The sequence below is a fragment of the Eubalaena glacialis genome, chromosome 15 (genome assembly GCF_028564815.1).
Source record: "Eubalaena glacialis isolate mEubGla1 chromosome 15, mEubGla1.1.hap2.+ XY, whole genome shotgun sequence".
NCBI classification, from domain to species: Eukaryota; Metazoa; Chordata; class Mammalia; order Artiodactyla; family Balaenidae; genus Eubalaena; species Eubalaena glacialis.
Window position 1 is genome coordinate 72,620,644 of NC_083730.1, and position 16,159 is coordinate 72,636,802.

Genomic DNA, 16,159 nt, shown 5'->3' on the forward strand with positions numbered 1-16,159 from the left:
CTACCGGGGCAGCTGTCCCCTCGGCATGAGTCTCCTGTCCCTCCAGAGGGGCCACGTCCTGCGGGCCCCCCCTCTGCAGGGCCCGGCGGGGGCTGTGTCTCCAGGGGCCCGGCGGGGGCTGTGTCTCCGGCTCCGGCTCCGGCTCTCCCCCCACTCCCGGAGGACATGCCCCACAGAGTGCATGAAGCGGTGGTAGCCACGCAGGAACCTGCAGCTCTTCAACTTGTGCTGGAAGGCGTCTGAGGGCGGTGTGGGCGGCAGCGTGGGCCCGGGGCCCGGCTGAGTGGGCTCAGGTGTCTCCGCCTCCGAGGAGCTGCGCAGCAGCTGGGACATGCAGTGGATGTTACTCCTGAACCCGCGGATGTTCAGTCCCACCAACTGCTGGGCTTCAGGAAGGTCCTGATACAAAGCGGTCAGTCTGTGCAGGACGAGGCCCAGCGTGGCATTGAGGGTCCGCAGGAAGCCCTGTCTACTGAGCCCCCGCAGGGCGTCCTCACTGGGGAAGGCCCCGGGACACTCCCTGCAGTGCTCCTTCAGTCCTGGCGTGTCCAGGCCTTGGATGCGGATCTGTGGGGAAAGGACAATCCAGGGATGAGAGCTGGAGCCCCTACCACACACACACACACACACACACACACGAATCTGCTCTGCTCAGCCTTGAACCACTGGACCTCATGTATCCCCCCATCCAATCCTCCCATAGTACAGATCCAGAAACTGAGGCCCGAGAGGGGAGAGGACTCCTGGATCACTGCAGGTGAGGTTAGAGGGATGCCGGGGGGCTGGAGGGGTGACCACACAGGTGGTGATTGTGGCATGAGGTGTGTCATTGGGGAGGTGACGGGCGGTGACATGAGCTCAGGAGGGTGGGACTGTTCACTGCTACATCCCTGTGCCTAGAACAAGGCCCGTGGTAGGTGTGCAATGAGCACATGGGGCAAACGGATGAATGAGGCAATGGAGTTGGGGTTCACACTCCAGGCCCACTAAGCTGGGGGAGCTGCATTGCCTCCGTGGCATCTCAGGATTAGGCCTGCGATGTTCGCCATGGCCCAGGAATAACACGGAGACTCGTTTTCCCCCCAGCCTCAGATTGAGTGGGGTTTGGGCCTGTCCTCTCTGGGACTCACTGCTGCCCTAACCCCACAGTTCTCTGAGACTCAGATGCCCCCAGGGGCCGGTCACTCACATAGGGGTCCAGGAGCGTGCTGGTGTCCTGCATGAGGTCCGCCTGACGCTGGAGCTGCAGGAGGAGTTCATGGTACTTGCCCAAGCACTTGCTTGTGGCTGCCATGCTCAGGAACAGGAGTCCGAGGATCACACCTGGGGCAGAGAGGGGACGTGTCACCTGCCTTAGTGAGGAAGCCACAGGTGGGTGCCTTTCAGAGGGGAGGTCACTCAAGTGGGCCTCAGAGGGCACAGCCCATCATCCCTGGCTTTTTGCCATTGGGGGCGGGGCTGGGCACGGTGCATGCACGGGGGTACCTGCTGGGACCACCACCTTCCCAGCGAGTCACTGCCCAGCACCCAAAACAGTGGTTGCAATTCACCAAATAAGACTTTGAGAAGAGGTGGTGGGGCCTGGCTGGAGTCAAGCCTGCCAAACTCAGGAGCTGACCTGGGGTGGCCCAGGTGGGGCTGCTCCCCCCAAGTCCTCTGGGCTAAGGGGTGGCCATTGCTGCAGGCCCTGAACCTGCTGTAACAGACCCTACCCCCCACGCAGGTGGGCTCTGGAGGGTTTTGCAGCCCAGGAGCAACCAGACACCTTGAGCTATGTCTGCAGAACCAGGAGAGGCTGCCTTTCTACCCAAAGTTTCCATCTGGAAAGGATGCGCAAGACCATCTCGTCCATGCCCCCATTTGACTGACAGGAAAACCAAGGCTCCAAAGGAGAAGGGCTTGCTCAGGTCACCCAAGGCCAGCCCGTGCCCCCATCTCTCAAACCTCCCTCCTCTCTCCGTAAGTGGCCACTTTTGTCAGGCCCACCAGAGATTCTGTGAGCCAGAACATTCTGGGGGGCGGGTACAGTTACCACTCCCCCGCCTCTCCCCACCCACCCACAAGGCCCTGGCAGCCACGTGGTCGGAAGGGCCTGTGGCGCAATGGCCCGGAAGGCAGTGACACCACCTTCCCTTCCTAAGAACTGTGGCCCCTTGGGGAAGATGCTGCTGGGGAGGCCAAGGGGCCAGGCGCCCAGGCACAATGACTACCAGGCACCCCTCGCCGCCCCCCAGGTACCTGCTGCTGGGCTCGGGCAGGGGGGCTGGTGTGGGCACAGCGCACGTGGGACTAGGGTGCCTGCATGGGTGTGCGTCTAGATCTGCGCGAGGCTCGAGGGAACAGCTGGCCACACACAACCGTTGTGTCCCATCCACGGCAGGGGCCCCGGGCTGCATGCGGGGGTTCCCAGATTGGTGAGATTGAGGGTTCCAGATGACGTCACGTGGCTCTGTGTGCATGTCACCCTGTGGGTGTGGCTATGTGTGCTGTGTGATTATGTGGGCTCCAGGGCCCCCAGGCCCGGCTGACAGTGTCCATTCATCCCAGAGCCTCCAAATCGGGGCAAGAAGGAGGCTCCACAGCCCTTCCAGACATCACACCATGATGCTGCTCAGCTTCTGCGGCTTCCTCCTCTGCCCCAGCACATCTCCCACCTCCCACCTGCTTCCCTGGCTTCTCCCGTGGTGATCCCCTTCCTCCACTCCCTTGCTCCCAGAGTTGACTCTACATCACCCTCCCCCTGGAAGCCCTCTGGTAATATCCTTCTCCACCCTGTGAAGATGCTCTGTTCTCAGTGGATCCCTCTCTTTGCCTGACCCCCTGGCTCTCTCCCCTTCTCAGCATCCTTCTGCCCGGCGCCTGGCCTCCCCTATTCCTGGAGGACAGAGAGTGCCCCTGCTCCCCGCTGGCACCCATGAGCACAGCAAGCAGGTGCTGGTGGGGAGGAAGGAAGTACTTACTGAGCGGTGTCCTCCGCATACGCTGTGCCCGCATGCTGGGTGACCGAGCTCTGGCCTGCGCCTGCTGGGGGTGACACCTCCAGGCTTGGAGCCCTGCGGGCTGGCAGCCACTTTATGCCCGCCGGGACGATTGGCCAACACCTCGTGAGGTGGGTGGGGAGGGGGAGGGGGGAGGGCAGGCCTTCTGGGAACATGACCCCAAAAACCAAAGTTTCCACAGGCGGCCAATGGGCGCTGGGTGCGGTGGCATGCCTGCTCCTCCTCCTGTTTTCTTCGAATTCGTTCTTCGAGGTCAGCCCCACGCCCAAGGATGATGCAAACCGCAGCCTCAGCCTTCCTGGGGCGAGCAGGGAGCAAGGGGGTCCGTGCTCGCTGCAGGGGGCTGTGCCCGGGGTGGAGGGGAGAGTCCACCAGCTGGGCTCCTGGAGGGCCCACAGCCCAGTCCCAGCCCAGGAGCCATCGGCCTCACAGGCCTCTGTGGTTTGGGGCTGAAGGGAGCGAGACATCTTCCTTCTTGAGTGCCCTTCCCGCCCTCCTGCCAGGGCTGTTGGGACATCTGTGAGCGGAAACCACCGGGCTCTGGGCACAGAGCCAGACCCAGGCTGGCAGCCCCGAGATTGTGGTTCTGGCCCCAGGACCTGCATCCCCCAGCGGGGCTCCCAGCCATCTCCTTTCCCCCACGAGGCACCCCTCACATAACCAGCCTTCCCCATCGCAGGCCCATTGCCCACAGCCAGGCTCTTTTTCTATAGACAGGGCCCTCTGGGGAGAACAAGGCACTTGAGGCAAGAGAAACAGGAGATTAGGGTTCAAGCCCACTGACATGCTGTGTGACCCAAGGCAAGTCACTTAACCTCTCTGGGCCTCAGAGCCCCACCCACCCACCGTAAAATGAGGATTTGAAAAGTATTTCCCAGCCACCTCACAGGGCTGCTGCAGTCATGGACATACAAGGCAAAAGCCTTTTGAAGGCAAAAGGAAAGATGAAAGTCTGATTCTAAGTACTAGCTGTCGGGAGGTGGGGTGGGGGGCCGGAGGAGATGGGGAGTTGCTGCGGCGACCGTTGGGGACCAGGTTTCACTTTCTCTGAAAGATAGTGATCTTGAGTCAGTCCTCTGCTTCTCACAGATGAATGAAGGGGCCAGAGACAGCGCCTCCCCAGCCAACCTGCTGCTTCAGCGCAGGATAAACTGAGGCCCAGGAGAGGGCAGATGAGGGGGTTGAGGGGCTGGCCCCGGCCTGCATGCCGTGCCTGGCAGCCCCAGCACATCCAGCAGACCTGGACGAGGGTCCTTGACCTGCACCCTGAGGAGCTCGGTGGGGAGGAGGATGTCAAAGGCTGAGGAGCCAGGGTGGGGCCCCTGGGGGCTGCCAGGGAGGCCTGAGCTGCTCAGGCCCTGTGGAGCCCGGACTAGGAAAGCCAAGGTGGCCAGAAGGAGGAGGGCCAGGCAGCCTCCCACCCATCCCCACCCCGGCACACATCGTCACCACCAGGGCCGTTCCCATCGGCCCTCCCCTCTGCAGACACGCCCACGTCGCTCATTTATGCAGTCGACAAACTTTCACTCGGCCGCGCGCTTTGCCAGGTGTTGAGGATCTAGCAGTGGGCAAAACCAGAGGCACCCCACCACCAGGAGGCTTCTCCTCACCCCCACCCACTCCCTGGCGCCTAGCATGGTCCTCATCGCACCGTTGCCACCCCTGAGGGCGGATTCTGCCACACCTGAGGGTGCAATCCGCCACCCCAGTTCCGGATTCTCCTCCCAAGAACGTCACTTCCGCTCGATTTCTCATCTCGGTGCCCACCTCCAAGAGGCGGCTTCCTGGGGCCCAGGCCAGTCCGGGATCCTGCTTCATTTCACATCCCTGATCTCATCTTGCTACAGCCCTGGGAGGGAGAGCGGCCGGGCAGGGATGCCTCAGCTCTCTTTAACGAGGAAACGGAATCTCGGAGAAGCTCAGGGCCGGGCTCCAGGCAGGAGAGCCAGGTCTGACTGGAGAGCTTCGTGCCCCTCTCAGGGGCTCCTTGCTGACCGGCCTCCACACTCGTAGGACAGCCCGGTGCTTTCACCCCTCGGTCCAGAAGCCGTAAGATCTCCTCGGTTTAAGGAGGCCTCCAAGACCTAGAGACGTTGAGGTCGCCCCTCCTTCAGTTGCCCTTTGTAGAAACCTTTAGAAGGAGGGGGGCGTTCAAACTAGGGCTGTCACATCTGAAAGACCTTGCTCTGAGCATGAGGCTTTAAACTTATATATTAGTTTGCTTGGGCTGCCATAACCAAATGCCACAGACTTGGGGGCTTAAATGACAGAAAGGTATTTTCTCACAGTCCTGGAGCTAGAAGTCTGAGATCAAGGTGCTGGCGGGGTTGGTTTCATCCTAAGGCCTCTCTCCTTGGCTTGTAGACAGCCACCTTTTCATGATCTCTTCCCATGGTCACCCCTCTGTGTATGTCTGTCCTGATCTCCTCTCCTTATAATGACACCAGTCACGCTGGAGGGGGGCCCAACCAATAGCCTCATTTGACCTCAATTACCTCTTTCAAGGCTCTATCTCCAAAGACAGACACATTCTGTGGTGCTGGGGGTTGTGACCTCAACACACAAATTTGAGGGACACAATTCAGCCCCTAAAAGCTTGCAAGAAGAGGGCATGGTTGGAGGGCAGCAGGGAGCGGGGACACTGGCAGGGGGAACCCGGGGCTGGGTGGGAGGGGCCATGATGTTCAGGAGGACGGGGAGTGGCCCCAAGGTGAGGCCCCAAGGTGAGGAGGCCCTGCTCCCCATCCGAGCAAAGCGTGAGGGGAAGATGCGTCAGCGTTTCTGGTGAGGTCAGCGCCCGGTGACGTCCCTCTCGCCATCAGGAAGGGCTTGCAACACGGCCCTGCCGGTATAAATAGGCTCCCCGACCACAGGGCCCGGGCTGTCCCCTCTTCCCGGGCCACGTCAGGCAGGTCCGCGTGATTCGGAGGGGAAGAGAGGGCCGGCTTGGTTCCTCAGAACTGCTGCTTCCTTGCCTTTCCGGCCCACCCTCTGGCTGGGGAGCCCTCCATCTTTAAACGCAAGGACAGGATTCGGCATGGCCTGAGGGGCAGGTCAACACTGGAGCAGGAGGTCACTGGGCTGTATGCAGAGGCCGGCGGGGTGGGGGGCAGAGACCAGCCCAGGTTCTGGTCTCCATCTGCTTGTGGGCCCAGTGTTCCTGGCCCAGTCACACCCCCTTTCTGAGCCTCAGTTTCCCCTCTGTAGACTGAAGTGCCACAACTTAGTACTAAAGAGACAGAACAACCCAGGTTTTAAATGGGCAAGTGATTTGAATAGACATTTCTCCAAACCAGACACAAATGGCCAAGAAGTACATGAAAAGATGATCAATATCATTAGGAATCCGGAAAATGCACATCAAAACTATGAGATGCCACTTCACCCCCACCAGGGCAGCTATAATCAGAGACAGACAATAGGAAGTGTTGGAGAGAACGTGGAGAAGTCGGATCCCTTGTGCACTGCTGGTGGGAATGGAAAAGGGTGCAGCCACTTTGGAAAAAATATGTCTCTTCCTCAAATAGTGAACATAAAAAGGTCATACAACAAACAATTCCACTCCTGAGTATACACCCAAGAGAATTGAAATCATATAATCACACAAAAATTTGTGCACAATTGTTCACAGCAGCATTTATTCACAAAAGCCTGAATGTAGAAGCAACCCAACTGCCCATCAACAGAAAATGGATTTTTAAATGTGGTCTATCCATACAATAGAATATTATTCAGCCACAAAAAGGAATGAGGTACTGATGCATGCTACAATGTGGATGAACCTCAAAATCATTATGCTCAGTGAAAGAAGTCAGTCACAAAAGGCCACATAGAGACTTCCCTAGCAGTCCAGTGGTTAAGACTCCACACTTCTACTGCAAGGGGTGTGGGTTTGATCCCTAGTAGGGGAACTAAGATCCCATATGCCGTATGGCACGGCCAAAAAAAAAAAAAATTGACGAAAGGCCACATAAGATTCCGTTTATAGGCAATGTCCAGAATAGGTGAATCCATAGAGACAGAGAGTAGATTAGTGGTTGCCAGGGAGTGGGGGATCTGGGGACCAGGGGTAATAGCTTATGGGTACGGGGTTTCTTTTGGGGGGATGAAAATGTTTTTGAACTAGATGACTGCACAGTCTTGTAAATATACTGAAAACCACTGAATTATACACTTTAAAAGCATTTGATGGTATGTGAATTGTATCTCGATTTTAAAAATGCAGGAGCAAATGCTGCCTTACTGGACGGTCAGTGTAATTCAGTGAAGAATGCACGCCAGTGCCCGGCCCATAGCAAGTATCTGATGACCACTTATCCCTCCTGCCACTGGGGCAGATGAAGGTGCGCATTTGCTTGTGTCACAGGGTGACTTTGAGGGCGGTTGGGAAACACGCGTTACATAAACACCGGGTGAGCAAGGATCTTCCAGGGCCCCCATGAGGTCAGTGAGGTCACCGTCAGCTGGGGGGTCATTTGACTCGAGACCTGCCACAGTTCTTCTGGGACCTGGTGTGTCCATGGGGATGGGACTCCATGCCCTCCCCTGCACCCAGTGGCTCTGCCCAGTTGGGTAACTGACTGATCCCCCTTCCAGGGGCCTGAACACCTATTCAGGGAAAGGCAGAGGTGGGGGGGAACTGGCTACTGTGCAGGAGCCTCACGCCAGCTATCGGCCCCCAGACCAGGCCCTGCCACAGCGAACCCCTAGGCTGAGAGGAAGGCGGGTGGGGGCTGATTCGTCTACTCTGAGGTGGGATAACCAGGAGCTGAGGGTGCAGACGGTCCCCACCCCCAGGCCACCCTCTCTGAGCCCAGGGTCCCCTCTGTGAGATTCGGAGACAGGCGAGATGACCACAGAGAACCCACAACCCTATAAAGCCCCAGGGGTCCCATGGCAGCCCTAAACACTGAGATGGCTCTGTAAAGAAAAGCAAACCTAATCATTAAACTGGATCAGGAAGTCCAACGGAGTTCTGACTTTTCTCATGATGACAACATACAACGCCTATTTTGAAACATCACATTCTTTTTGTTTTTAAATAAATTTATTTTTGGCTGTGTTGGGTCTTTGCTGCTGTGCACGGGCGTTCTCTAGTTGCAGCGAGCGGGGGCTACTCTTCGTTGCGGTGCACATGCTTCTCGTTGCGGTGCACAGGCTTCTCATTGCGGTGGCTTCTCTTGTTGCGGAGCACAGGATCTAGGCGTGAGGGCTTCAGTAGTTGTGGCACATAGGCTCAGTAGTTGTGGCTCGCAGGCTCTAGATCTCAGGCTCAGTAGTTGTGGCGCACGGGCTTAGTTGCTCCGCGGCATGTGGGATCTTCCCCGGGCCAGGGATCGAACCCATGTCCCCTGCATTGGCAGGCAGATTCTTAACCACTGCGCCACCATGGAAGTCCCGAAACATCACATTCTTGCCAAAAATGTTTTGATGCCCCAGGCACGTGCTGTCTGCCCAGTGGTGACATTCGGGCCCATTTCTGCAGCTCTTCTGGGTGCCGGGCCCAGTTCCGGGCCTTTCACATGGGCCAGATCCCTGAATCCTCAAAACCTCCTAATGAGGCAGAAATCATGGTCTCCGCCCGGTACGTGGGGAAACAGGCCTGAGAGGTGGGGAACTTGGCGGAAGGTCACACAGCTGGGAGGGAGCAAAGGCTCAACAGAAACAAAAACCAGCGGCTCCCAGAACCGGGAGAGGGGAGGTTGGCTCTCATGGGGCGGCTGCCTGGGGAGGACTTGGCGGTGGAGGTCGGTATTTCTGCAGGTCTGCAAAGACAACGTTGGTTTCATTGGCAGAAAGGCAGAAAAGAAATGCTACAAATTCCACGTTGAGAGAACTGCATGAGCTGATGGGCAAATAGGATCTCACTGGACCAGTTTAGAGAACGGCGGGTGTGGCTGGAAGTCGAACAGGGAGGGAGGGAGGAAGGCAAGGAGGGAGGAGAAAACCAAGCCACCACAAAACAGCTTTGCTGCCATTGCAGCCCCTCCGGAGGGGCTTGTACAACACAGCTTGGTCCCATCCTCTTGCTCAAAACACTCCCTGGCTTCCTGTTGCCATTCAGGCCAAAGTCATCACCTCAGCCCCCCAGGCCCTGCCCACCTCCCCAGCCTCACCCAACAGCTCTCTAGCCCGCCACTTTCTCTGACCTTCCTCAGCCCCACGGAGGAGCTGAGCTCTCACCCCAGGGCCTTTGCACATGCTGTACCCACTGCCTGAACACTCCACCTACTGAACTGCCATCAGACAACAAGGTTCAGTCCAAGCTTCACCTCTTCCAGTGACCTTCCTTTACCCCAGTCTGGTTCCTCTCCCTGACTCCACCCCAGAGTACCACGTACCCCTCTCTGTAGCATTTTTCAGAATTGTAAACTCTTACAACTGTGGAGTTGTCTCCCCAGCCAGACTGTAAATTCCAAGAGGGTGTGATCTCTGGTGGTGGCTCCCCATCGCCTGTCTCCAGAGCACAGCACAGGCCCCAGAACGTAGTAGGTGCTCAATAAATCGTTAGTGAATGGATGGATGCATGGCCATACAGATGTGGCCATCTGCAGAAGCCCCAGGCTGCAGGGCCCTGGCGCAGCCCCATCCCACATCGAGTACACCTGTAGCCGGGCCTCTACAAGTGCAGCCCCACCTCGCTGCCGGGTGGGAACAGGCCCTCTTGGAGCCTTTCCCATGCCCTCTCCCCAAGGACATCAGAATCACATCACTCACAATACACCAAAGCATGTGATCTCTTTTTTCAGGAAGCCTCGATTTTAAAGACACTAACTTTTTCTTTTATGATGATTTTTCTAAAGCGAATTCAAAACCTATTCTTTAGCCACGGCAGATTTCAACACTTTCCTGGAGAAACAAACTGAAAAAGAAAAAGCCAAGGCATTTCTCCTGCTTCCTTTAAAGAATACATTTCAGAACAAATTCTACATAAGCGGCACCTGACAGCCTCGTAGAAAGGGGCTGGTCTTCACTGGAGGAGACAATCCTACAGTCTCTCATTCAACCTGTATTTAATAAGTAACACTGTGTGTGGGGCACCAGGCCAGGTGCGGGGGATAAATCAGCAAGAAAGACAAGGCTAACTTACAGGAGAGTGAAGTTACCGTGAAGGATGAATAAACACACAGGCCAATATCCAGCACGTGGAGGGGCTTGGAAGATCCATTTGCCAGGCTGCCCCTTTCTTGCCCCAGGAGGGGTCCGACCCAGCCTGGTCTTCGTGGTACCCCGGGGTTTAGCAATGCACCTGCGTCCTGAGCAGGTCCAATCAGAATCCTTCCCAGGAATAACGGCAGACCCAGGAGACACGCCTCCCTTGCGTGGCTGGGGTTTCTGCGCTGGGACGTCACAAGGCGGGGGTGGGGTCCTGCCGAGTGGGCAAGAGGGTGGCTGGTGCAGCCAGGAAGGCCAAGGGATTTCCCTGAGCCCCTGGTCCCTGCACGAAGCCAGGGCCAACCACGCGGCAGGTCCCAACTACACAGGACGTGATGAGAGTCCCGTTTCTGCTAGTTGAGCTGGTTTCCCGGCACTTGCCATGGGGAGTCCTTAGTCCTCACAAGCATGAGGATGGGGGCAGGAGGGGTGGAGGGCACGGAGGGAGGAAGTAGGATGGGCTGAGCCTGCTCTGGGTGCCAGCTGCAGCCAAAGCTCAGAAGCTTTGCTCAACAGAGAATGCAGCTGGAAGAAATGGGGGAACAGGCCAGGGTCCCCATGGGGCTGTCTACAAATTGGGACACAGAGGCAGGACTCACTTGCAGGGATGCCGATTACTGGTCTGGAGGAAATGACCTGGGACAGGTGCTGGGAAGACTTGCTTTCTTCTTCCTCTTGTTCTTGGGGACACGCTAAGGAAACTCTGAGCATTTATCTTGATATGAAAAAAGAAACCTCCTGCAGCTCCAAGGGGAGAAAAGGCCATCAAAGCTTGCTCTGTCCAAGGGCCAGCTGCTGGCCATTCAATGGGTGACAGGGTGTGACCAGCTCGCACCAGGTCACCCTGTCCACAGACAAGTGTGTAAGGAAGAGAAGGGGGACAGTGTGGCATTAAACACAACTGCCGGGTATCCCCATAGTCAAGAAGACAGAGTTTAACAGGCAAAAGGTGGGAACAACCCAAATGTCCATCAACGGATAACGGATAAAAAAAGTGGTTATGTCCATACAATGGGATATTATTCGGCCATAAAAAGAATGAAGTACTGACACACGCTCCCATCTGGATGCACCTCAAAACATCATGCTGAGTGAAAAGGCTAGACACCAAAAGTCACACATTAGATGATTCCATTTACAGGAAATGTCCAGAATACTGAAATCCATAAAGACAGATTGATGACTGCCAGGGATTGGGGGAGGGGAGTGGGAAGTGACAGCTAAGGGGTATAAGGTTTCCTCTTGGGGTGATGAAAATGTGTTGGGAACTAGAAAGAGGTGATGGTTGCACAACACTGTGAATGTACTAAATGCCACTGAGGTAGCTATTCACTTTTTTTTTTTTGGCTGTGCTGCGCAATCACGCCCCAACCAGGGATCGAACCCTGTGCTCCCTGCAGTGGGAGTGCAGAGTCTTAACCACTGGACCGCAAGGGAAGTCCAACTATTCACTTTTAAATGGTCAACTTTATATTATGTGAATTTCACTTCAATTAAATAAAAATTTAAGGCAGAGTTAAGAACACAACTCCAGGAAAACCAAGAGGCTGGGAAGCAGGAAGTCGACTCCAAAGGGGCTGGAGAGAGTCAGAGGGTCTCCCACAGCCCCTCCTGTGTTATTGCCCGGTGAGCACCTGTGCATGGCTTTTTTTTTTTTTTAATAAATGTATTTATTTATTTATTTTTGGCTGCGTTGGGTCTTCGTTGCTGCGCGCGGGCTTTTCTCAAGTTTCAGCAAGCGGGGGCTACTCTTCGTTGCGGTGCACGGGTTTCTCGTTGCAGTGGCTTCTCTTGTTGCAGAACACGGGCTCTAGGCACACGGGCTTCAGTAGTTGTGGCACGTGGGCTCAGTAGTTGTGGCACGTGGGCTCAGTAGTTATGGCTCATGGGCTCTAGAGCACAAGCTCAGGAGTTGTGGCTCACGGGCTTAGTTGCTCCACGGCATGTGGGATCTTCCCGGACCAGGGCTCAAACGCGTGTCCCCTGCACTGGCAGGTGGATTCTTAACCACTGCACCACCAGGGAAGTCCCTGTGCATGGGCTCTTGTTTGTCAACTTAGAAAAGGCACACCTAAATTTAAAAGGCCAGGGTATGCCAGCTCAGGACAGGGCCTGGAAGCTGCCTGGAGCGGAGGCTCCTGGTTTGAGGAGAGAGCAAGTATAGGTGAGACACTGGAGGGGGAGGGGGACCAGGGGTGGGATGGGGTGGGGATGGGGGGGCTGGTCTCAAAGACAGAGCAGGGGGGCTGCGGAAGGCTGGAGACAGGGGAGGGATGGAGCACACTAGTGCTGGGGAAAATATGCTTCTGCAGCCAGAGGAGAGGGAGACCCAGGCAGGAAGACCAGCGGGAGGTCTGGGGTGGCCACATAGGCGGGGACAACCGTGGCCTGACTCAGGGCCCTGGGAAGTGGGGGGCGCTGAGCTGCAGAGGGCACTGGGGCTGGGTCACTGCAGAGAGCTCAGGCTGAGGGGCGTATGCACAGGGGGACAGAAAGCAGGGCTAGGCTCCCTTTGGGCTGTAGACAGAAGAAGAGGGACAGAGAAGCGGGCAGAGAGGGGAGAGGGAGACGGGAGATGCTGGGGCGGAGGCGGCCAGGGGCGGAGGGCAGAGGTGAAGAGGTAGGGCTTGGGGAGCTGGGCAGCACAGCCCACCACTCCCCAGGGGACGGCAGGGAGCTGGGCCTTCTGGTATCAGGGAGAGGGAGAGCAGGGGGCCCTGAGGGAATGTGGGTCCACAGAAGGAAAGTGGACAAGAGGGTGTACACGGGCACAGGTGTGAATGTGAAAACAAAAGATGCAGACGTGTGCACGCACACGTGGACATAGAAAAACTGCCCCAGCCACAGACAAAAACAGACACACAGAAATACATGCCACAAATGCTCACACACAGGCATAGATGCACACACCAGCCACACATACACGGGACACATGCAGACACGGAGCCAGGCACACAGCTGATGTTTATAAGAAATTGGATGCATGTACAGCCATAGACATCCAGACCTCCGACATGGAGCCATAAGTACAACGACACACGGACACTTAGACACACGTGTAGACAGACACACATACACACACTTTCTGGACAAAACAGACTTGCCTGTAGATGCCCATGAAGGCCTGCACACTGTGAGTGCACACACCGGTGCAGCACACCCATCCACGTGGCACCGTGACCAACCCCCTGGGAAGGGAGCTCTGGGCACCCCCATTTGAGATACCCCATTTGAGATACCCCTGGCTCGGGAACCCCAGCACCAGGGCCCGCGTGGGAAAGCGAGACACAAACCCCGCCTGTTGCCCAACGGGCTCACCCAGCCCAGCCCAGGGTCAGGGAGGAGGCAGGGCCACGCCTCACGTGCCCGCCCACGCACCCATTGTCACCGGTGGCGGCAGACACCCAGTCACCAACGCAGACAGCTGGGATTGCGAGGGATCTTGCAAAATCCTCCGGGTCCCTCAGAGTTCAGCTAAAATATCCCTTCCTCCAGGAAACCTCCCCAGGCCCCTAGGGGCACTATTGACCTTCTTTTTGAATAATGGTTCTGCCATGCCCAGCTGTGTGACCTTGGTTAAGTCACTTCACCCCTCTGTGAAGTGCTTCGTTTCCCCTGTGTAAAAGGGGGATAATGAGAGCGTGTGTTGAATACATGAATTAATGGAACACACGCTCCCCTCCCCCACGTACAGATGGGGAAGCAGCTTCCCTGGGCTCACAGTCAGCCAGCTGCAGACGGCTGCCCCTCCTCCCTCCTGCTTGGACCAGTCCCACCCGGTGGGACCAGGTAGAACATGGAGAGGGCGTGGCCTTATTCTCCCCTCTACGCAGGAAAATAACCCCACTTCGGAGCAACTTGGTGAGCGTGGGACCTCACGGCCCTACCCAGCTGGGGTGGGGATGAAAACCTTAAACCCTGAATTTCTGCTCAAATGCCTTCGAGGAGGGCTGAAGAGGTCACTTCTTCTGTATGAGCATGGAGATCAGAAAGGGGAGAAATGAGCCTGGGACTCTTCACGCCTGAGGTTTGCTCATCTCCCGTCCCCATCCACCCAACAGCCCCCCACCCTGGTTCACATCCTCCCAGCAGATGCTGGACGTGGGGCTGAGGGACTGCGGGCAGGGCCCTCCCCGGGCATGGGCTGCATCTTTCTGAGAACAAGCACTCAGGCTCCGCGGTCCTCGGCCTCACGCTCAGGAGTGGCCGCGCTGAGGCAGACAGGTGGACTGGGGCTCCAGGTGAGCCAATGAGCACCCCCAACCTCAGTTATGAATGACCCAACCCGAGGCCTGGGCTGACCAGACCGACTTCCTTTTCCCTAGAACTCTCTGGGGCCTGGGTGGACAAGGAAGTGGTTCTGCGAGTCCCCCCTCCCCCGGCCTGGGACAGCTCGAGACCTACCTGTCAGACAGCACCCAGCGCATCAGCTGTGCGAGAAGGCCAGGGTCATACCCCCTTCCCAGAGAAGCTGTGTTCTCCAAGCACTTCCCAAGCCCTGTGCCCCAAGCCCTGTGCCCCAGCCCCAGGGAGGTCTCGGTCTCCCGCACTCCCCGAGCAGGTCTCCCCATCTGTAACTTGCCAAGAAGGCTGAGAGCCGGCCCAGTGACCCCCAAGGACCCTAATGCTCTGGGAGCTAACAACCCCACACACAATTGCACGCGTGTGGCGGAGACGCAGGTGGACATGCTAGCCTCTAGGCCTGGGCCTGAGTTGTACCAGCCCACCGGGGCGGGCCTGTGGCCTCCCACCCAGGCCAATCCCACGGGCAGCCGCAAGATCTAACCATTGCCAGGTTAGGACCCAGTTTGGGGGACCAGGTGAGACCTGACACACTTGGAAAACTGGGATGACAGAAACACCCAAATCAGGCAGTGACTCACAAGCTGACAGACAGATGGACAGACCCCCAGAGCTGGACATGCGGCCAGGAGCTCTCTAGCTACAGGTCAGGCAGCCCCTAGAATTCTGGTTCTAAAACCCCCATCTCAGCCCAGGACATCCCTCGAGCCAAGGCCCACGGTGGCCCCTCCAGGGAGAGAAGCAGGACCCTCCCCAACCCAAAGACAAACTACAAACAAACACCCCCTTCCCAGGGCCCAAGGGTATAGGATCCTGAGGGAGTTGCCTCCTAGGTCTCAATGCCCTCGGGGAAACGGAGGCCAAGGGGAAGGGGCTGGCCCAGGGCACCCGACCGCCACTCACCGGGCTGGGCTGTGCTCCCTGCTCCTCTGATCTTCAGCCCCCAGATTCCCAGGGGCAGGGCGGGCGCACTGCCAGAGGTCTGGCCCCGTTCTGGCTTTTCTGGGGAGCCACCACGACCTCTGAGTACGCTGAAGTCACACCCTTCTTCCCTTCCTGAGCGCGGGCGGGTCTGGGCTGAGGGCACCCGATAACCTCCCCAGCACATCTGTGGGGCCCCATCGGGCCACAGCGGAATCCCAGCTCACAGAGCAGGGAGGTGGCCCCTCTGTGACAGGAAACCCGGGCCCAGATGTGCGGAGCCTCTGGCCCCAGCGTGCAGCCATCGAGGGGAGAGGGGGCTCCAGGTGGCCTCCAGGCCCCTGTCCTGTCCCCCCAGCCAGGGGAAGCCCAGTGTGCAGACTCCCAGGTGCACACTCTGCCTGGCCCCCTCCCACCACTGCTCCAGGAGAGCCCTGGTTGCAAGAACTGACTGCTCCCGTGAGGGACAGCCAGAACTCAGGCGTGGTCCAAAAGAAAGCAGGCAGCAGCCTGAAGGAGAGGTGCTTTAGGGCTCCCCTCCTTGAGGGGGTTCTACAACAGGCCAGCCACACCTAAGGTGGCAGGGAGGCTGGGGGACCCCCCAGGCAGGAGGGTCTGGGAGTCTCTTCCCTGTTCTGAACCTTCTGGGCTGTTCAGAAGCAGCAAGGAATGAAGAGAAAGCCCGGACCTCAGAGCCAGGCAGCCCTGGACAGGAATCACGTGACCCTGCCTAAGTCACTCCACCTCCCAGCGCATAGGTCCTTTGTCTGGAGAACGATAGC

At 57.5% G+C, this 16,159-nt stretch overlaps 1 protein-coding gene across 1 annotated transcript; it reads right to left on the reverse strand.

Moving 5' to 3' along the window:
- Positions 1-3,030, reverse strand: OSM (oncostatin M). The gene is made up of 3 exons (XM_061170172.1): positions 2,961-3,030; positions 1,190-1,323; positions 1-567 (listed from the first exon to the last, which is right to left on the reverse strand). The coding sequence occupies exons 1-3, from the start codon at positions 2,992-2,994 to the stop codon at positions 1-3; spliced, it is 735 nt and encodes a 244-aa protein (XP_061026155.1). The 5' UTR covers positions 2,995-3,030.
- Positions 3,031-16,159: the final 13,129 nt, after the last annotated feature.